Source organism: Dreissena polymorpha, chromosome 4 (genome assembly GCF_020536995.1).
Source record: "Dreissena polymorpha isolate Duluth1 chromosome 4, UMN_Dpol_1.0, whole genome shotgun sequence".
Lineage (NCBI taxonomy): Eukaryota > Metazoa > Mollusca > Bivalvia > Myida > Dreissenidae > Dreissena > Dreissena polymorpha.
In genome coordinates this window covers 132,886,040-132,907,366 of record NC_068358.1, presented here as the reverse complement: position 1 = coordinate 132,907,366, position 21,327 = coordinate 132,886,040, and the positions used below count along the sequence as shown (strand labels likewise).

General features: G+C 32.8%; 1 protein-coding gene across 4 annotated transcripts; it reads right to left on the bottom strand.

Moving 5' to 3' along the window:
• Positions 1–1,866: 1,866 nt before the first annotated feature.
• LOC127876551 (protein FAM47E-like) lies at positions 1,867–20,464 on the bottom strand. Of its 4 annotated transcripts, XM_052421872.1 has the most exons (11): positions 20,230–20,464; positions 18,546–18,674; positions 16,341–16,497; positions 15,384–15,605; positions 14,348–14,514; positions 12,740–12,851; positions 11,826–12,083; positions 11,142–11,156; positions 7,357–7,521; positions 6,539–6,616; positions 1,867–4,647 (listed from the first exon to the last, which is right to left on the bottom strand). In XM_052421872.1, exons 1-11 carry the CDS (start codon positions 20,304–20,306, stop codon positions 4,513–4,515), a joined length of 1,515 nt encoding a protein of 504 aa, XP_052277832.1. In that variant the 5' UTR covers positions 20,307–20,464; the 3' UTR covers positions 1,867–4,512. The 4 variants fall into 4 exon arrangements, with proteins under 4 accessions (XP_052277832.1, XP_052277834.1, XP_052277833.1 ...); XM_052421874.1 differs by lacking the exon at positions 18,546–18,674; XM_052421873.1 differs by lacking the exon at positions 11,142–11,156 and having other exon boundaries at positions 20,230–20,463.
• Between the last annotated feature and the right edge of the window lie 863 nt (positions 20,465–21,327).

Genomic DNA, 21,327 nt, shown 5'->3' with positions numbered 1-21,327 from the left:
GGATGTGAAGTATTCATATGTTGAGTTTCATTTAAATAGCTCTTTTTGTTTCAAGTTATTAAGTTTAATTAATGTTTTATCTAAACTTGACCCTTGGCCTTGCCATCCTATAAAAAATTCCAGGCTAGGTAGGAGTAGATGTAAGGTTTTTAAGTATTAATGTGTATAACAATAACTCAATTTAATTTTGTTGTCAAGAAATTAAACAGAATCCATTTCACTGTTGTTCATGACAGTGACCTTGACCTTCACACCACTTTTCACATATGCAATACCAAATGGGGTCTTGATGATAGTGATCTAAATATGAAGTAACCAGTTAATGTAAACTACCCAGGTTTAAACATCCTAGCTGTTTAAATTGATTTTATGTGCTATGTGTAAGTGTAAAAAGCCCTTTTTTTTAATTTAAACAAGAGTTATCGAACTTTGCATATGGTGAAAATATGAGCAATAAATGTTTCAAGCCATATTTAAGAAATTATTTACTTTAAGTTGCCTTTACATTATGTAATTTAAGCCAGGGATCATATTTTTTTCGGTTTTGTCGGTCCTAGACCGATTGGGGTCATGAACCGATTGAAAATCCCAAACAGTCGGTCCGATTCTGTTTGCTATTAAAATTCCCATGTCATGAAATCGATTACACAGTGTACATGCTAACACACCCTAATGACATTCTTATCTCGATTAGGTGTGAAAAACCATTCGCTGCAGTCTCTAATCCGGTCAGGACCGGTTTATTGCACGTCAGACCAAGAATCAAAAACTTGTGAACAGCGGATTTAAGACGCATCCGAAAAGACGCGTCTGAATGCACGCGCTGTAACTAAACAAAACATGCCGATACATTTTCCACCAGCGTAATAATCTTGTAATATAATAATGAATGAAAGTCGCGGATCTGATCGACAGAACAGCCGAAAGTTATTTTTATGGGCGCAACTTCACATAAAATAGTACACAAGAAAAATAATATACATTGAATAAATCTTTAGTAAAACCGTGTTAGAATCGAAATAATTCGTGTACTTAATACTTTGTTGTTGAATAACTCACGACCGGAAAATTAGATACGTGGTTTCAAATGCTTCGCTCTCGTGATTAAATCCCTACGCATCTAAACTATCGGCCGTGGGTTATTTGACAACAAATTATTTCTTTATTATTTGGTTTGGTGTTGTCAGTAGCCAACCTACGCACAGAAATTTGTTTGGTTCAGTGCATGTTTGTAAGCTATTAACGAGTCGACAACAATTTAAAACATCGGTATACACTTACACAGATTAATAAAATTTTATATTGACAACGATGAAAAGTCTGAAAAAACAGCATACGAAACAACAATGAAATACCAAATGATAAAACCAGTTGAGAAAACTCGTTCCGTTTAAAAAAAATGCCTTAGGGAATTTTACTTGTACATGTATTATACCACCTTCATGAATGGCAAAATCAATGGTATATATATTCATGTAATTTGTCATAATTTCGGATATACATTTTCGGATACTTTTCCCCATTTATATCCGGACCGATTGATGTTGCGGGAAAATATGATCCCTGATTTAAGCAATTTATTTATTTAAGTAAATATTTATATAAAAGGCCTCTAATTTTGAAAAAAAAAATCAAACAATAGTTACCAAACTTGGCTTATGAGGTAATTTCAATACGGGGATTTTTTTTTAAATATTTAGCAACAGCTTGGTTGATAAAATGGGTAAGTTTTGTTTGCAGCTATGTGTTAGATGGGTTTTTTCCTAAAGCTGTAGAGATCAATATTACAACTATTTCCATAGCCACATGCTACTTACTGTGGCTTATGCGTGGTATTATGGCTTAATAAAAAACAGTACAAAAACAATTGACACAAATTTTTTATTGTGAAGTAACAGCATAATATATAATATATCATATTAAATCTTATACAACAAATAAACAACACATATATTAAATCATTACAACATTTTAATATACTTGTGAAAATAGCATTACATTACACAAGTTCTAAATGGTCATTGATAAGAAAAATATTAATGAAAAGTAATGTTTCACATGTTTCAAATCACAACATACAATCTTTCTTAGACGTGTAAAAGAACAAGTTATCGAAAGTTTCACAGGTTTTTATAACATAATGATATACCATAAATGCGTATAAATAATAATAAATGATTATACAATTTAACTTAACCAGAATTCCTGTGAATTTTACTGTGCAAGTGTTACTATTAAACAGTATAATAAATGTTTCAACAAATCTATTAAAGGGACTTGTACACAGAATTTTTAAGGTGTGTCAGTTAATGCATTACATTGCTAGAGTTTAGCCAAGATACTCTAGACTAACAAAAATAGAAGATAAACAATGAAAATAAGGAAATTAAGTTTGTTCCCAGTTGTCCTCAAATAAGTATCCTTTGGATTAAAAGGCTATCGTCTTAAACGCTTAAACATTATATTATGTGGCGCATTTTATAATACTTATAAGTTATTGACTTGTTGTAACTAAAACATACAAACACAACATAAACATTCTTAAAATCTTTTTCTTTCAGTTGTTACACTTTATAATGTGATCAGTATCAAATGATGATCATTCATAAACGAAACTATTTGAAGTACCAGTCTATGTCATTAGAGTGATTTGCTATCTGATTTACAGTGTCCATTCCTTTTTTTGATCTATGAAAAACAGTGAGAAAATTGTCATTTTTAAGTTTGTGAATATTAGTCCCTTAAAGGCTCTATAAAGGTGAATATACGTCGTTATTTACAGATTTTTAAATATTTTTTCATATTTTGTTTATAAAGGTTATCAAAAAAACAATATATATATGCTATTGGACATTATAGTAAAAATATGAGCAATACAACTTGTTTTGAGCTCAAAATAAAGTGTCCTCCAAGTCAATTGTGTTTACAAACAATCAGTTTATTTACATCGCTGTTTACTCGCGAAAGAGAAAGTGAAAGTGACTCAGGTCACCAAAAATATAACAATGACTTTTAACGCTTTCCGGTATCACTCACAAAGTAGGTCTCTTCTAAATGGTGAAAACCTTTGTAGTGATCTAATAAGTTACTTTCTGCTGGTAAAAAGTTGTTAAAATAGAATTAAAATTGAAATTTATTTCGGCTATTTTTAGCATATGTCAACGCTCTGAGGCTACACATCACGTTAGTTGCAAAAATGTAAACATTTCTTCCAATTATGAAACAGGTTTATCTCTTAATCCATAATTCTTGACAACGTTGTACCTAAGCTGTGTTATGAGCAGTTTTTATGCAAGAGTAACTGAAATCCGGTAAAAATAAGACCAGTTGATATGCATAATAATTGGATTTGTGACCTTTATAGAGCCTTTAAAATGAAATAATACAAATCTTACAATGTGACCAAAATTTATTTTTACAGATATTCTGTAAACATGACAACCTACAACATTCTCCACCAGGGTCTGTCTAAGACCAAATAATCATCAACATTATTAAATAATTTCTAGTTGTTTTCAGGTTTGTCATTGTGTAAATGTTATTTGTATTCATTACTTCTACATTTGATCACAGCTCTGATAAAGATTTTTGTGCAAACATCAATGCCTCTTCAACATTAACAAAGAAAACATTTTTCATACATGATTGTGATATTTCCATTTTAAAAATCCATTTTAAATATGTACAAGACAATAAAAAAACAGCTATAATAAGTGCTCAATATGAATGGTGCATTGTATACAATGTAAAGAAGTTATATCTGAAATCAAGAAGTTTTAAACTTTTAAATAAATATCAACAAGAGCTTACATGAAACAATGTCCCATTCTTCAAGGTAAAACACAATTTTCAAATACAAATACTAGTACCAGTAACTTTTTTTAGTGATCATCAGTTGATGACTTTGGAACAAAGTGAGTACAAAATGCTTGACTAAAAATGCAAACATTAGATGATTCAATGCCATAACTCTGTAGTTTCGAGGGCAATTTGATTTGATAATTAAAATAAAAAATGATATTAATATAACTTCCAACTTGTTCATCAAGTTACAAAGTAAATAAGTCATGATAAGAGAGTGCAGACTAAAGCAATCTACCAACCCAACAGGTATTTGCTAAACTATATATGCCACGGTCTAAGATGGGGTCACAGTAGATGACTGTAACAGTCTTGTTCTTCTATTAATTATTTTGAAATAAGAGGACATTAAACTGTAGAGCAATAGCAGATTTTATGTCGCAAGTTTATTTCTTTAAGAGAATAACACAAGGTTAATGTATGAATTATTTAATATCTGAGACATCTTCAAAAAATATCACAAAAAACACAATTGGATTTATTAAAAAAAATGAAAGAAACCAAGTAGGGGAAAAATAAAAATAGTTTGGTAAAAGTCAATAAAAGTCCAGCTAATGTTTTGGCAAAAATCATCATTGATACCAAGGTAAGTCATAGGACTCATTCAAATAAAAATGCATATGTAATGACAAACTAAAATCAAAATGAATTCTATGCAGGTGTCTTATCCCCATCTTCTGCTTTCTTGAGGTGACTACGTTTCTTCTTGGCGGCCATTTCTGCCTCCAGCCGTCTCTGTTCTTCCTCAGCAGCCCTAATCTTAATCTCCTCCACCTCGTCCAGAAACTGGAACATATCACAGTCATATGAGATATCACAGTCATATGAGATATCACAGTCATATAGAGATATCACAGTCATGAGATATCACAGTCATATGATATATCAGTCATATGAGAGATATCACAGTTATATGAGATATCACAGTCATATGAGATATCACAGTCATATGAAATATTACAGTCATATGAGATATCACAGCCATATGAGAGATATCACAATCATATGAGAAATTTCAGTCATATGAGATATCACAGTCATATGAGATAATACAGTCATATGATATATCACAGTCATTTAGAGATATCACAGTCATATGATATATAAGTCATATGATACATCACAGTCATATCAGATATCACAGTCATATCAGATATCACAGTCATATCAGATATCACAGTCATCTAGAGATATCACAGTCATATGAGATATCACAGTCATATGGGATATCACAGTTATATGACATATCACAGTCATATGAGATATCACAGTCATATGAGATATCACAGTCATATGAGATATCACAGTCATATGAGATATTGCAGTTGTATGCGATATCACAGTCATACGAGATATCACAGTCATATGGGATATCAGAGTCATAGGAGATATCACAGTTATATGAGATATCACAGTCATTTGAGATATCAGTCATATGAGATATCACAGTCATAGGAGATATCACAGTCATATGAGATATTGAAGTCATATGAGATATTGCAGTCATATGAGATATCACAGTTGTGTGACATATAACAGTCATACGATATATCACATTCATGTGACATATAATAACAGTAATATGAGATATCACATTCATGTGACACAAAATAACAGTAATATAAGATATCATATTAATGTGGCATATAAAAACAGTCAAATGAGATATCACAGTCATGACATACAATTATAATCATATGATGTATCATTGTCATGACAAATAATAACAGTCATATGAGATATCACAGTCATATGACATATAATTACATCATATGAGATATAACAGTCATAGGACATATAATTACAGTCATATGATATATAACAGTAATATTACATATAATTACAGTCATATGAGGTATAACAGTCATATGACATATACTTACAGTCATATGAGATATAACAGTCATATGACATTTAATTACAGTCATGAGGTATAACAGTCATATGACATATACTTACAGTCATATGAGGTATAACAGTCATATGACATATACTTACAGTCATATGAGATATAACAGTCGTATGACATATAATTACAGTCATATGAGATATAACAGTCATATGACATATAATTACAGTCATGTAAGATATAACAGTCATATGGCATATAATTACAGTCATATGAGATATAACAGTCATATGACATATAATTACAGTCATATGAGATATATAACAGTCATATGACATGTAATTAAAGTAATATGAGATATAACAGTCATATGACATATAATTACAGTAATATGATATATAACAGTCATATGACATATAATTACAGTAATATGAGATATAACAGTAATATGACATATAATTACAGTCATATGAGATATAACAGTCATATGACATATAGTTACAGTAATATGAGATATAAAAGTCACATGACATATTATTACAGTCATATGAGATATAACAGTCATATGACATATAATTACAGTCATATGAGATATAACAGTCATATGACATATAATTACAGTCATATGAGATGTCACAATTAAAGACCTTACAAAATGATTCTGAACAGCTTCAATTGAATAATCAAAATAAAAAGCAATATGGAGATGGCGAACATTTCCTTTTACCAAAGCCTTATGATAAGGCAGACTAATCAGTGAGAAGTAAAGCTTGATCTCTTCCATAAAAATTTCAATCTATAAGTGGGTAAACATGCACTGACACTTACTTCTGGTTTTCTTCTGTTCTTTTTGTCCACATATTCTTTGAATAAACTAACAGAATGCAGCATTGCAAGTTCATTGTTCTGAAACATAAAGGAGTAAATTAAATCAAGGCTTAAAAAGTTAATATATAATGTGTTCCATATATTGGTATTTCCTACATTAAGGGGCTTTGGAGAGCAAGAATAAATTGTCACTACAGGTGCAGAGAAGCACTTCTTGCAAAATTTAAATTCAAGCTCTATTGGCCTACCCATGTCACAATGTACATCAATCAGTGCAAGGCACAAGTGCTGAGTTGGCATACCCATTATTTGAAACTAAAATGTTTGAATGCAAAAGCATATTGTACTGTCCAATACTGAGATTGTCTTTATAATCTCGAAGTGAATATAAACTTTAAATTTTGATATCTATAAGTATGCATATTGAACAAATTTGAACATTTCAGCCAATTCTAATTGGGCTGTGCTCTGTGAAAAGGTGGTTTAATGCATGTGCTTACGTAAAGTATTGTCCCAGATTAGCCTGTTAAGTCTGCACAGGCTAATCAGGGACGACATTTTTTGCTTGTATTGTTTTTTCATTCAAAGGAAGACCCTTCTTGACACAAAAAATCCCAACTTAGGTGGAAAGTGTCGTCCATGATTAGCCTGTGCCGACTTCACAGGCTAATCTGGGAAAACACTTTACGCACTTGCATTAAACCCTGTTTTCACAGAGTATGGCCCATTTGTGCTTTGTTCACACGGACTTAATATTGACCATAAAAATTCAAATATGGAGCTCAAGAACTGCTCACAGTCGTGGGGCAAGGTTTTACCAAGTTTTTGCTCTGCTTCTTTGCATCGGACATTTCCTTGTCCTTGAGTTCCTTGGGGTCCATTAGAGGTTCATCAGCGTCACGCTTCTCCCAGGACTTGGGGTCCAGATACCAGGCCCCGTACTTGAACTTCACCCAGCTGGGCTCGTACTGACCAGAATACATCTGGAAATATCACACAGAGTCAGGAACAATTATTATCCACATTCTGGGAAAACAGGGTTAAATGCATGTGACTGAGCCTGTGCAGTCGCAAATTTTATTGTAAATGCAAGGTTGCATGACAAAGATATGAGTTAGACACAATCATGTACTTTCACTATAATATCAAATAAGGAATGAGCAAAAACTAATTCAGCTTGTTGCATGCAACACATCTTCTTGATAATGACCATATTGGTCAATGTATTTTTAAATCCCATAATGTACATAAAAGTAAGTGTCGGACATGACATGTCCCATACAATTTACACTGATTGGGTAACACTATATGCACTTATGGCAGGGGTATAAAATGCACAATTAAGTTTTAATTGAGCCACAAACATACTTTATGTTTAAACAATGTTAAAATGACCATTCTTCTGTACCTTTTTATATCTTATCAGGTGCCATACCCATAGAAATATTGCACTCATTGATCATTCATAAATCATAACAAAAAACAGTGTATACAGTATATTCAAAAGGAGCTTTGTATGTTCATAAATGAAAATATCTTTAATTTAGAGAAAATTTAACCTCTAGCATATTCAATTCTGATTATAGTAATATTAAGTTAATTTTAACAATAGAATTCTTATAGATCTAGTTTACTATAATTAATATAAATATAATAATATCCTTGTCAATACCAGTATATTGTAACTCAAAACTAACTCTAACTGTGAGACTATTCACTACATCATAATCAGTGTAACTGAGGTGCAATAAAACACTAAAACGTGCAATTAAAACTAGCATAAACACAAGCTTATGCAGTATTCAAATATCCAATCATTATGAAAAATACCAGTACTATTCACAAGAAAATATCAATTTGTTAAATAAATGAATAATTACAAGCAAACATTGGAATTTAATATTACAAGGTTTGTAATAATCGAATTAAAACCACCTAAAATATTACCAATTCAAGGTTTTCAAATTTTAATAAAACAATTTGATTTTCCATTACTTCTTCACATATTTTCCATTGTTTAGGTTCTCTGCATAAAAAAAAATTAAGAAAAAAAAAAAGACAAAACTCTCAGAATTCCCAGTTGCTAACCCTCCTTTTTTCGATGTTTAAAAACAATTTACAAATTTCACTTTAATGAAAATAAATATTGATCAAGCAATACTTATTTGGTATACATTTATATTTCAATAAATTAAATATTATATATCCATGAAGACAAGAATAATAATAACAAATCTCTAATCACAAGTCATTTTCAAGTATTTTAAAAATTAATTGAAAAAAAAACAGCAAAAAGAATATACAAATGTTGAAAAATATTTGAATATTTTAGTTTCTCCGAAAAAAATATCTGTTCTAGCATCACTTTAAAGGCCACCCATTTTTGCAACGAACATATTTGCTATTACCATGGTAAAGTTGAGCATTTAAGATGTAGGATAAACTTATGAAACATAATTATGTTATTTAATTTACAACTATCCTAAATTGCTGTATAGTAGAATTTACATGAAGTACATAATTTATAAATGAAACCAATGGGGCCCAAAATAGCTCATATTTCTCAATTCATATTTCTCACAAAAGAAAGGATTCTAAGAATTACCTTAGTAGTATTCAAACAAAATAGTTAAATTGTCTTAAATTATCATGGATAGTTCATAAACAACTCATAGTGAAAAAAAACCAATATGTCTACATGGTACCTATACAGATCATGAAGGAATTACTTACCTAAAATTTTGAATTAAAAATATGTTTCCGTAATGTTAAATACAGGGCAAATTTATGGGAGAAATTTAGGGACTTGTAAACCCTTTATTACTTTCAAATAGTTAAAATATGTTTGTATCAATACTATACTATTTTGAATAGTCTTAACAAATTATAATTTTATTTAGAAAGAAAAAAATAGTTGAAATAAAAAAGTTTGCCCTCAGCCGTATTCAAACCTCAGATCTTTGGTTGTTAAAGCCAATTCTTCTACACCATGAAGGCTTTTGATTTTGCATTTTGGGAATGGCATTAACATCTTGATTTTGACAGAGTTTGTAAAAGTTTTATGCGCATACTTTGCAATGGTTCTGAGTGACGGCATTTAGTACATCAGGCAAAATTACATTAAGTTCAAAACAGTTCTTAGAACTTTATAATAAGTTAAGCGATTTGTTTTTTAAGCCATATAAATTATTTGAGTGGGTCTTTGTTAAAACTGGGCTTCATGCACATGTCTAATGAAGTGTCCCACATTAGCATGATAAGTATTCTTAGGCAAATCAGGGATGACAATGTCCTTCTATACTGGAATTTCACTTTAAGGCTTTATTTTTTTTTTAAAGAGGAAAGTGTTTTCCTTGATAAGCATGTGCAGACTGCTCAAGCTAATCTGGGATGATACTTTATGCATATGCATTAAGACCAGTTTTCCCAAAGATCTTAACATATATTACAGGCATGTCAACAAACACCAAAATTGATACTCACAGATGCAACTGACCAATGATTTGAACATGCAAATATCAAAATGCAGTACAGTATTTGCAAAATGATATAAATGTTTAAGGGTCTTTCTTACATAGGAAAATATTGTACTGAGAATTGTTATAAACAATTAAATTCATATATAAGTACTGGATAGGTATTCTAGTAACTGAATAACATATTTGAGCGTTCCATGGAAAAACCATGCTTAGTGCATTTGCATATAGTGTCAATTCAGATTAGCCTGTGCAGTAGACACAGCCTAAGTCTCTTCTACTGCACAGACTAATATGGGACAACACTTTACACACATGCATTAACTCTTTCAGTGCTGGAACCCAATTTTGAAGGCCTTTGCAAACAGTTCAGATCCAGATGAGACGCCACAGAATGTGGCGTCTCATCAGGATCCAAACTGTATGCTATTCTGATAGTATTCTTTGAAAAAAATCGAAGAAAATGCTAATTTTAGAAATTCAGCAGACGAAAATTTAGCAGACGACAAATTTCCCAGCATGCAAAGGGTTAAGCTCAGTTTCTACAGAGCGCGGCTCATTCGTTCGTAGATCATTATTCAAATTCATTTAGTTGTTGCCATTCTTAAGTAAACACAAGGGAATATACTGAGTCTGGAAAAACAAAAATATGATTAACTCTAGTGCAGTAAAATCTATTTGTTTGCTATAAATAGCTTCAAAACTAAGCAAACTCTGGGAGCTAAAGCAAAGCTTATAAGTATTTATTTACATTTTTGTCCCGATTTATGTTCAAAACAGAAAAACAAGTTAAGGGTGGACCCGTTAAAGCTTTTTATAATTAATGAGCAATCACTGTTTAACTGATTCTGTGCTCATAGAACTGCCAATGCCTATACATGTATGTACCTAACTGTTTTCTCAACAGTTTTGAAGCAAAGTTTCAAAAGTATCATAATAATGTTTACCACAAGACATACTTGTGAAGACTATGGTCTGTTTTAAGATATTTAATACTAGGTATGATTCAATGAAATGGAATCAATAACACAACATGCATGGATGTAGATAAAATACAGGCATTGGCGTTTGGGTATATTACATCAAAATGACATGTTATTGTCAGGATTACGATAATATGAATCTACCATTTTGTCCTTGGTCTGAAATGAGATATAAATGTAATATTAGAAATAATTAATAATAAACTGTCATAGTACCAGTATGTCATTGGCTGCAAGTTGAAACATAGTAATATTTTCTATATAAATACATAGAAAATCAATAAATTTACCAAACAATGTTTTTGCCTACTTTTTGTTTATAAATGAGTTCTGGGCATTATTGATTAGCTATGTCTTCAAATAATAAACAATTAAACTATTTACCAATTTTTCTAAGATCAACAAAGCTCAAATACGCAGCAATTGGAGAGATGAATGCCAGTTAAAAACAAAATCAATCTTCATTACAAAGAAAGCGTAAAAAATCTCACTGAATCTCACTGAATGCCCTACAAACATTTAAACCTCTCTCTGGGACTACAGGGTGTAATGCATGCACATACAGTGTCATCCCAGATTAGCCTGTGCAGTTCACATAGGCTATTATTCAGGGACGAAACTTTTCGCATCAACTGGATTTTCATTTAGAAGAGACTTCATTTGAACCAAATATTCTATAAAAGTGTCAAGTGTTGTCCCTGAAAAGCCTGTGCGGACTGCATAGGTTTATCTGGAATACACTTAACGCACATGCATAAAGCTCCGTTTTCCCAAAGCATGGCCCATTCCTTTAAATCATGCATGAAAATTCAAGCAAACGGCCCATACCCATTTAGTTTTCTTCTGCTCCTCGGTGGGCAGGTTTTTGTTCTGCTGCTGCTGCTGTGGCACTGTGGCGGACATACGCAGCTCGGGCGGTACGTTGGTCAACTCCACTACGTGTATCGGCACTGAGAGGGCTGGTTTTGTCTCGTAACCGCTCGCAAACAGACTGGTTATGGTGCTCTCCTCGATGTTGTTGCTCTGGCCACCTAGACTGGCCACCCAGTCGCAGAATTCCTTCGTGACTTTCTTGATGTGAATATCCTTATTGATAAGGTGAAGGAAAATAATAAAAGTTCAAAACAACAATAATTATGTTTACTATTTTAGACAGCGTGGAAGTTGATGCAGAAAATGCTGCTTTATTACTATGTGAAACAAAAACTTAAAAAAAAACACATTATGGAAATGAGCAGTGGAGTCTAGGAAATCTGCATGTGCATTTAGTGTTGTTCCAGATTAGGATCTGAAATCAGCTTATCTGGGATGTCACTTCTGGCCTTGACAGGACTTTATAAAAAAAAATCAATAAAAGCAGAAAGTGTAGCGCCAGATCAGCCTGTGTGGACTGCACACTATAATCTGGGATGACACTTTCTGCATTTGTAGTAAGTCCGATTTCCCTAGAGCACTGGTAAAATGCATCTAACACATGGGCAGTGATCTTCATTGGTTTTTAGGAGGTATTAAAAAACAAGAGTAAGCTCATTAAGAATTGATGTAAAACAAATCTGGAAATATCAGCTGTTATACAATTTTGGACAGAATATTAGGCAAGGCTTCTGAATTAATCTCAGGGTCTTATTAGAACAATTGATCATCATGGGCACACACCAACAAACATACCCTTACATGCACCCCCCCCCCCTCCCACGCACATGATTATGTCATTAGACAAGGGAACAGGTCTTACTATTTACCTGAGAGGAGTCAGTTGGCTTTTCTCCAGCTTTCTTCTTGTTCTTCTTCTCCTCTTGTTCTTCTTTCTTTGATATCCACTTATAAGGGTTCCTCACAAATCCTTCCTCAGTCCTAAAACAACAATATTCCTGGAGTCCCAAATAACTTTCCTTCCATATGAGCATGGCTTTGGGAAAATGGGATATTATAATGCATGTATGTAATGTGACGTTGCAGATAAGCCTGTGAAGACGGCACAGGCTAATCTGGGACAACACTTTCCTCTTTTATTGTATTTTTTGTTGAAAGGAATTCTGTTTTTAGAAAAAATCAAGTTTTGACAGAAAGTGTTGTCCATGATTAGCCTGTGCAGACTGCACAGGCTAATCTAGGAAACCACTTTATGTACATGCATTAAGCCCCATATTCCCAGAGTAATAAACATGGTCCATAATATGTACCCAGAATGAGTAATAAAAATGGTCCATAATATGTACCCAGAATGAGTAATAAACATGGTCCATAATATGTACCCAGAATGAGTAATAAACATGGTCCATAATATGTACCCAGAATGAGTAATAAACATGGTCCATAATATGTACCCAGAATGAGTAATAAACATGGTCCATAATATGTACCCAGAATGAGTAATAAACATGGTCCATAATAGGTACCCAGAATGAGTAATAAACATGGTCCATAATAGGTACCCAGAATGAGTAATAAACATGGTCCATAATAGGTACCCAGAATGAGTAATATTTTTTTCAAAAATTAATCAATGATCATTAAGAAGGAGTCATGATGTAACTTCTGTTTTGTGCATGCACAACCGCAATAATAAAAAAAATAGCATACAAAGTGTTAAAAATACATTACAAGTCTAATAATAAAAATTACAATACAAAACCTTAAGGAAATATTTACAAAGCAAAAATCATTTATGTACATTTATGTGCAGTTACTCATTTTATTATTTGTTGATTGCAGTGCATAAGCATTTGTAAACATAAAAGCCCTTGAAACTAGGTAGTGCACAATGTTCAGTTACTAATGTGTGGAATGTGTTGAATAAACAGAAAAACTGATGCAAGAACAATTTGCTGAATGTTTAGACAATAACATGTGACAATGAAATACGTTACTACAATATTGAAGAGATGCGTGATTTAATCCATATTTAACTATATTTATACAATACATGTACTTTAAATCTACATAAGCTTGTTTTACCATCTGGACCAATTGGTTCGCCAATTATGAGAATTAAATGTCCTGGATTTAGCTCTAGACCTGAATGTTTGATAATAGTTGTCACAAAAGAAGTTTTTACCTTACAAGAATACACTGTCACTAAATGGTATACTTGTAGAATAAGCATAAATAAATACATAAATAATGAATTATATGTATTTCTTTGATTTGATATTATTTATGTCATGTAAAATGTTCCTTAGAAATACACTGTTATTCAAAGAAAGTTCATAAAAAAAACAACTTTTATTTAACTAAATATAAACATATAACAAATTAGCCAACCATGTATGTAAAATGCCTTAAGTCATGGTTTAAGTTTTACTATAAAATTTCCCATAAACTGGTACAAATGTGAAAACACCACTCACTCTTTTGGGTCAGTTTTGGCATCGTCTTCCGGTGCCGATTGTCTCCCTTTGTCACTCTCAGCACTCTCCGACCTCTCCTCCTCCTCCTCCTCCTCTGCAAAAGAGCCTTCCTCCTCATCAAGGAGATTCATCTCGGGGTCCAGGATGTTCATGATGTCTTCAAAGAGCTGAAATAGTCAGCATTGTTATAAACTTTTCATAATGGTGCACAAATCACTTTATTAACAGATCTACTTTGTTTTTGGTGTAATAAAGCAATGACAGATATTATTATCTGATAAATGTGTAAGATTGAGCATTTTCATATTCTTTATATCCTTTAAAAGACCAATCGTACAGATTTAAGTTTTGAAAATGGGGACTTCTACTAAAAAAATGAATAAAAAAATGTATCTTTTAAGATTTCCCACCATGCGTTGATAACATAAAGTAATTATTTAAAACAGTCCATTTGTGATGTAACACGAACTCCTTGATCAAAAAAAGTTTTGGAGGACAACATGCTAGACTTTTCCTATTTTTTATTTTTAGTGCAATAAGCTAATTGGCTCGCCAAACAAAAATGACGTTGTCATACTACATGTATGTATATAAGTTGCATCCTAATATGTTTCAGGTCGGGCTACCGTAACCTTGTGAAGAGGCCAGTAGGACCTGTAAATAAACTCTGAAACACACGCTCAATGAGTTCTGGAGATCTTGAGACGAAACCATTTTTTATATTTAGTTACAGTGACCTTGCCCTTGATCACTTCCATCCCTGGACTTAAATAATCCATGTATCAAAATCCATTACAATTGCTCAATTTGTTTTCCAGTCATTGAGAACAAACAATTTTCAATATCTACTATCAGTGACCTTGACATTGACCACACCCCACACATAAGCATAAAGGTTATTGATTATTGAACATAAACAATTAGTACCAGGAAGCTTACCCATACACAATCACAAATGAAGGTTTGATGCAACGATTCTAGAAATAAAGTATTAATCTTTGACATTTCATCCCAATAAATGAATTTTCATGATTACCTCTGGGTTCACGCTTTCCTCCAGATGCGGATATAAAGCCAGTGGATGCTGTGTCAGTCCATACTCAATCTGGTTGATATGTTCACGTCGCTGCTGTTGCAGTGGAGTAAGTCGGGAATAGCAGATCTGATGTTTGGAAAACCTCTTTCTTACAGCTGGTTGCTTCACTGAAGCAAGATTTTCGCTGGAATTCTTGATGTTCGGTCCAGGCCCTTTTGAACTCTGAGACAAAAATATTGAAATGATCAGATATTAAATACCGGTATGCTTCTTTTATTTCAAATTTCAAAGTATGGGTATTGTCAACACAAAACTGATACAATAAGGTAATAAACTATACAATCTTTTTTAAATAGTAAAATCACAAAGCAGTACCTGACTTCATTTATCAATAACACAAATTCTTGGTGTGTCATTTTACTGCATAATTCTGGTGTGTGACTTTTGTTTAATGATCACACTACTAAAACGGACTGAAAAGAGACTTCCGATCCATTAAACAAACATACATATCAACAAGTATTTCGCAAAATATTTCATGAAATAAAATTAGCGCATAAAAAAATCAGTGTACCTTATAGCAATAGCCACAATTTCAATGCTAGATGTGCTTTAGTGACAGATCTTAAAAGATGCAGAATGCTCATTTTTATTTTTTGTGGCACAATATATTCCATTTTAATTACCTGCAACGATATCTTTTCATACAACACATACAACACACAAACACTAACATGGATCATGTACTTGTGTTGAATATATTGTCCTACAAAAAACAATAAGCATCATTTTGTATCTTGTTAAATCTTTCTTACCAGACCACTACTATCTTTCAAATTTTGGCTACTGCTATATGTAACATTGATTTTTAATGTGTTCACTTCATTTTTTTAAATATTGTACAAAATATTCGTTGATTTTGAGTGTTTATGGGCTTTTAAGATTTATTTTTAATACCTTGAGAGTGACATCTCCTTCAACTGGTGGTGGCAAGCCATCTCTGAAATCATCTAGGCCATCTTTTAAGAACAGCCAGTTTTTACCGACCAGATTTTTGTTAGTATCAGAAGGTTTTCTATTTTTAATATATGTAGTCTGTAATCGTTCTTTGTACCTGTAGCAAAGAGAAAAACAAATATAAGAAAAACTGATGGATAGTTTAATGAGCAAACAATTATCATGATTAAAAAAGACTAAAGAAAAGCATTCACATAACGATGAGCTAATTAAAATTAGTCCTACAGACACAATACAAGACTTAAAGGGGAAGAACAAGAGAAAGATAGTTAAGTGCATGGTTAATATAAATTGAGTGTTTAACTCTTTCAGTGCTGGAACCGAATTTTGAAGGCCTTTGCAAACAGTTTGGATCCAGATGAGACGCCACAGAACGTGGCTTCTCATCAGGATCCAAACTGTTTGCTATTCTGATAGTATTCTTTGAAAATAATCAAAGAAAATGCTAATTTAAGAAATTCAGCAGACGGCATTTTAGCAGACGACAAATTTCCCAGCATGCGTTAAATCTGGAACATTTGCAGAAACTTGTAATACTGAGTATAAACAAGACATGTCCCATAAGGCATCAAGGCACCCTCATTCCAATTTTGTCTCAAAACTCCACTTATGTAAAAATAAACTATTTATGGTCAAATTTGACTCTTGACCTCTAAAAGCGAAATTGAATTTTGAGGTTATGAGAGGTGTGATACACAAGACACTCAGTCTCCTCGTGGTAGTCATTTGTGGTCATTTTTAAATAAAATTGCATGATGAATGACAAAGTTACAGCTCAAACAAGCTGTTTAATGGCAATATTTGACCTTTGACCTCTAAGGGTGACCACGACCTCTGAGGTAGGCAGGCATGTTTGACACTCAAAATGCCATCACCACATGGTGGACATTATTGGTAAATTATTTGAAAATAGCATGATGACTGGCAAAATTAAAGTCCAGGCAAGAAGTTTTATTGGCCAAAGTTGACCCTTTTAACTCTTTAACACCCTACAAATTGTCTTAAGGAGGATTGCATTTATTGCAAGATATTTTAAAATACTTCATCTTATAATGGATCGCATTTTGCCAAATTATTTAAAATCCTAAAATATATGACAATTTAATAACTGAGACAGAAATGTTAATGCTGCATTATGGCAAAAATTGTCCTTTGACCTCTAAAAGTGATCTTGACCTTTAACATATGGAGACAATAATTACTGCTGACACAGGAATTTTCAAGCTGTTTTATGGCCACACTTTATCTTTTTATGGTTGACATTTGTGCCAATTATTTACCCAATAATTCATAAATTGTTGGCAAAGTTATGGCAGAGACAAAATTTGAACTTTGACTTCTACGTGCGACATTGACTTTTCAGCTAGGAAGACAGGTGTTACCAGTAACACGTCATCTTATCATTGTGGACATTTTTACCAAGCTATTTTAAAATCCATTAATATAGAAAAGTTATGGCTGAAATATTAAACTTTGAACAGGCATTCAGACAAACAGTGAAGTGTGGCATAACAAGTAACTAACAAGGTACAAAATTGTCACAAAACCAGGTTTTCATTGTGAAAAAAAATATGATAAAGGGAGACAACTCAAACTGAACTTTTGAAATGAACAAACAAAATTAACCCCCTTTGTAAGTTTGTTTTAAAATAAATCTATTTTTAGTAAATCTATTTTTAGTCGTGGCGACCTTGACATTGGAGATATTGACGTGATTCTTTCGTGCGACACACCGTCCCATGATGGTGAACAAATGTGCCAAATGATTTTAAAATCTCATAATGAATGACATATTTATAGCCCAGACAAGCTCATTTATGGCTATTTTTTACCTTTGAACTCAAAGTGTGACCTTGACCTTGGAGATATTGATGTAATTTTTTCGCGCGACACACCGTCTAATGATGGTTAACAAATGTGCCAAATGATTTTAAAATCTCACAATGAACGACAAAGTTATGGCCCGGACAAGCTTGTTCCGCCAGCCCGCCAGCCAGCCCGCCAGCCAGCCAGCCAGCCAGCCCGCCCGCATTCGCCAATCTAATAACCAGTTTTTTCCTTCGGAAAACCTGGTTAAATATTCACAACACAACAAAGAAAACAAAAAAACTAAGTCGTCTAGTGTAGGACCACTATACAGCTTACCAACTGCTTGTGTCCCGAGTCAAATCAGCAGGATATTGATGATGACCCCATGGGTTAAATAATTCTGGAGATGTGTTAGAAAGGTGGAGAGGAAGAGAGCAGCTCAGTCTAGCATCAGAATCAATCTCACTAACACAGGAACACATGGATTGAAAGTTGAAAAATAAAGAATAGAAATAAAAGGCAGCATTGAACAGCAGTAAAAAATAAAGCAGATAGACAGAGAACATTTAATTCAAGAGAAGAATCTGTTTGAGAGAGAGAGAGAGAGAGAGAGAGAGAGAGAGAGAGAGAGAGAGAGAGAGAGAGAGAGAGAGAGAGAGAGAGAGGGAGAGGGAGAGGGAGGGGGAGAGGGAGAGAGAGAGAGAGAAAGAGAGAAGCAACACAAACTGGCATTTACTAACAGGTTTACAGTATATTTCTTCTTAGATGGCTCTGTTTGACAATATCAAAGTACTATAATATGGACCTGTAATATTGTTTCGCACGCACTACTGCATAAGAGTCCAATCAATGGTAGAAATGCATCCTTCTATGTGTATTGAGTATCTTTAATTTTGAGCGCTTCTTTTACGCCATAAATAAGCATGTTGGGAAAAACTTACATGTACATGCATCAATACATTTCTAATCAATATTCCATAAATAGCATAATTATTATACTACCATATTGGATGCATCAACAATTAAATCCAAAACATTAATTCCTTTTTTTAGCAAAAATTTGATTGATTCTAGACTTAAAACTACATGTATGTAACTAAAACTGTCTTACACAGTGAGTTTTCAAAGAAAATGCAGATTCAAATGATTAAGTCTTTAAATAAATCCATTTTTCACCTGATTGGTCTTTGCATTGAACCATATGTGTAAACAAGAAGAACTAGTGGCTGCCTGAAGGTTAAGGTAATAAATGATGAAAATGTTTTAAATGGGATGGAATGCATATCGTATATTAAATTTGGGACAGTGTACTTGAACATTAAAAGTACTAATTGATTTTTAACATTGTGATAATTACATTATATTTGCCCTTTTATTCACATTAAATAATTATTTTAAATAAATTAATCAAGTTTTTTTTCTATGATATGAGTCACATATAATTTATTTGATCTAGTTTGCAGCAGCATCATGGCTTCCATATGTATTTATGTTGTTATCTACTACCAGAGCATATTAAAAATCATACACACATTTTTACTCAACATGTCTCAACAGTATGATGACTAGTTTTGAATCACTGAATCACAAAAAACAATTTTTCGTCACTGAACAAGATTTTATAAACGTCATATTAAAATTACCAGTTTTTTAAATCAGCTGCAAATGCAAACATAAACTTCACTTAAAGTACTCTCGCTTTTAGAATCATGTTTAAATTAAAAGTTGATTGGATTACAAGAATGTTTAAAAGTTTTGTGATGTAGTTAAGCAATTTTATATGATGTGCTGTTTTGTTATTTACTTTCCATAAAGTGGGAAATTTAAACTAAAGCCTGAAATTACACAATAATTTTGAATTATTTCAGTGCAATACTTGCCCAAAACATAATTTCCATAAAGTTCACAAAAAACATTAACATGATGTTGATGCATTCCAAAGTATAACACTACTATCTTACTCTAAATTAATTTAAAAAAACTGGCGTTTATAAACCATATTTATAATAATTTACTTTACCATGGTTTTTGCTGGATTTTCTTGTCTTTCACAGTGTTTACCAAAGCAAGGTCATATTTTTGTTCCGCAAGAGACATATTTGATATTTATATTTTCTTTCTACAAATTAAAGTATATTCATTTTGATTTTCCCATTAAGATCCGTTTCTATGATATTCTTATAAAAAAATAATAATGAAAAACTGCAGAAAAAATCATTAAACCCCCCTAGTGACCATGTAAACAAAACTCTTCAAAAAGGAGGTAATATGTTGGTATAGTAAAATAATTGCTATGAAACACAAGCTCATCGAACGAGTTGCGCGGAGTTTAGGTTTTACACTCGTTAAATATTTGAACGTTTTCAGTAATGACATTATGCCTTGCTTCATTCTTCTATGTAATCTATTACTATTATTCTTTATTATTTATTGGAATGATAACAAAGCCGAAAATAGAAACGTTATATAGACCTATTTGGACCTGGAGATGGTCCAAAGACGAGCAGCCCGCTATGTGACGAACAGATATCACAATACTAGTAGCGTCACATCAATGCTCGAACACCTACAGTGGGAAACTCTAGAGTCCAGAAGAACCAAAGCCAAGCTGACAATGGTCTACAAGATAACCAACGACCTCGTGGACATACCAGTCTCGAAATACCTTTCCCCTGGCTCAAGCCGGACACGAGCAAACCACTCCATCAAGTTCCTGCCATTATCGACATCCACTTCATACTATCGCCACAGCTTTTTTCCAAGCATCATTGCCACCTGGAACAACCTACCAGCCTCCATTGCTGAATCCCCCGACTTGGTATCCTTCAAGCGGGGGCTAGCAACAACCAGATTCTGAATAAGATGCATAATGCGGCGTCTCATCTGGGTCTACGCTGTTTGCCAAGGCCTTTTTTCTAGACGCTAGGCATAAATGGGTTAATAAAGTGACACTCTTCTGAGTAAAGACGGAGATATGTTGATATGTGACCTTGTGTGGAATAGTGGGATTTAAATTGTGTATTTTGTGAATGGATGAAAACATTGTTGTTTAACATAATGACGTGATGCCACTATTTGGTCCATAGGGATATGATTTCGTGACTCTTCCCTTGCCCTG

Bases quoted from the DNA above. Each gene is read 5' to 3' on its own strand.
- LOC127876551 (XM_052421872.1), bottom strand. From the start codon at position 20,306: ATGTCTCTTGCGGAACAAAAATATGACCTTGCTTTGGTAAACACTGTG. The intron at 18,675-20,229 runs GTAAAGTAAATT...TTCCTGTGTTAG, and splicing joins AAAATCCAGCAAAAACCATG to TGAGATTGATTCTGATGCTA. The intron at 16,498-18,545 runs GTAAGCTGTATA...TCTTTGCTACAG, and splicing joins ACTCGGGACACAAGCAGTTG to GTACAAAGAACGATTACAGA.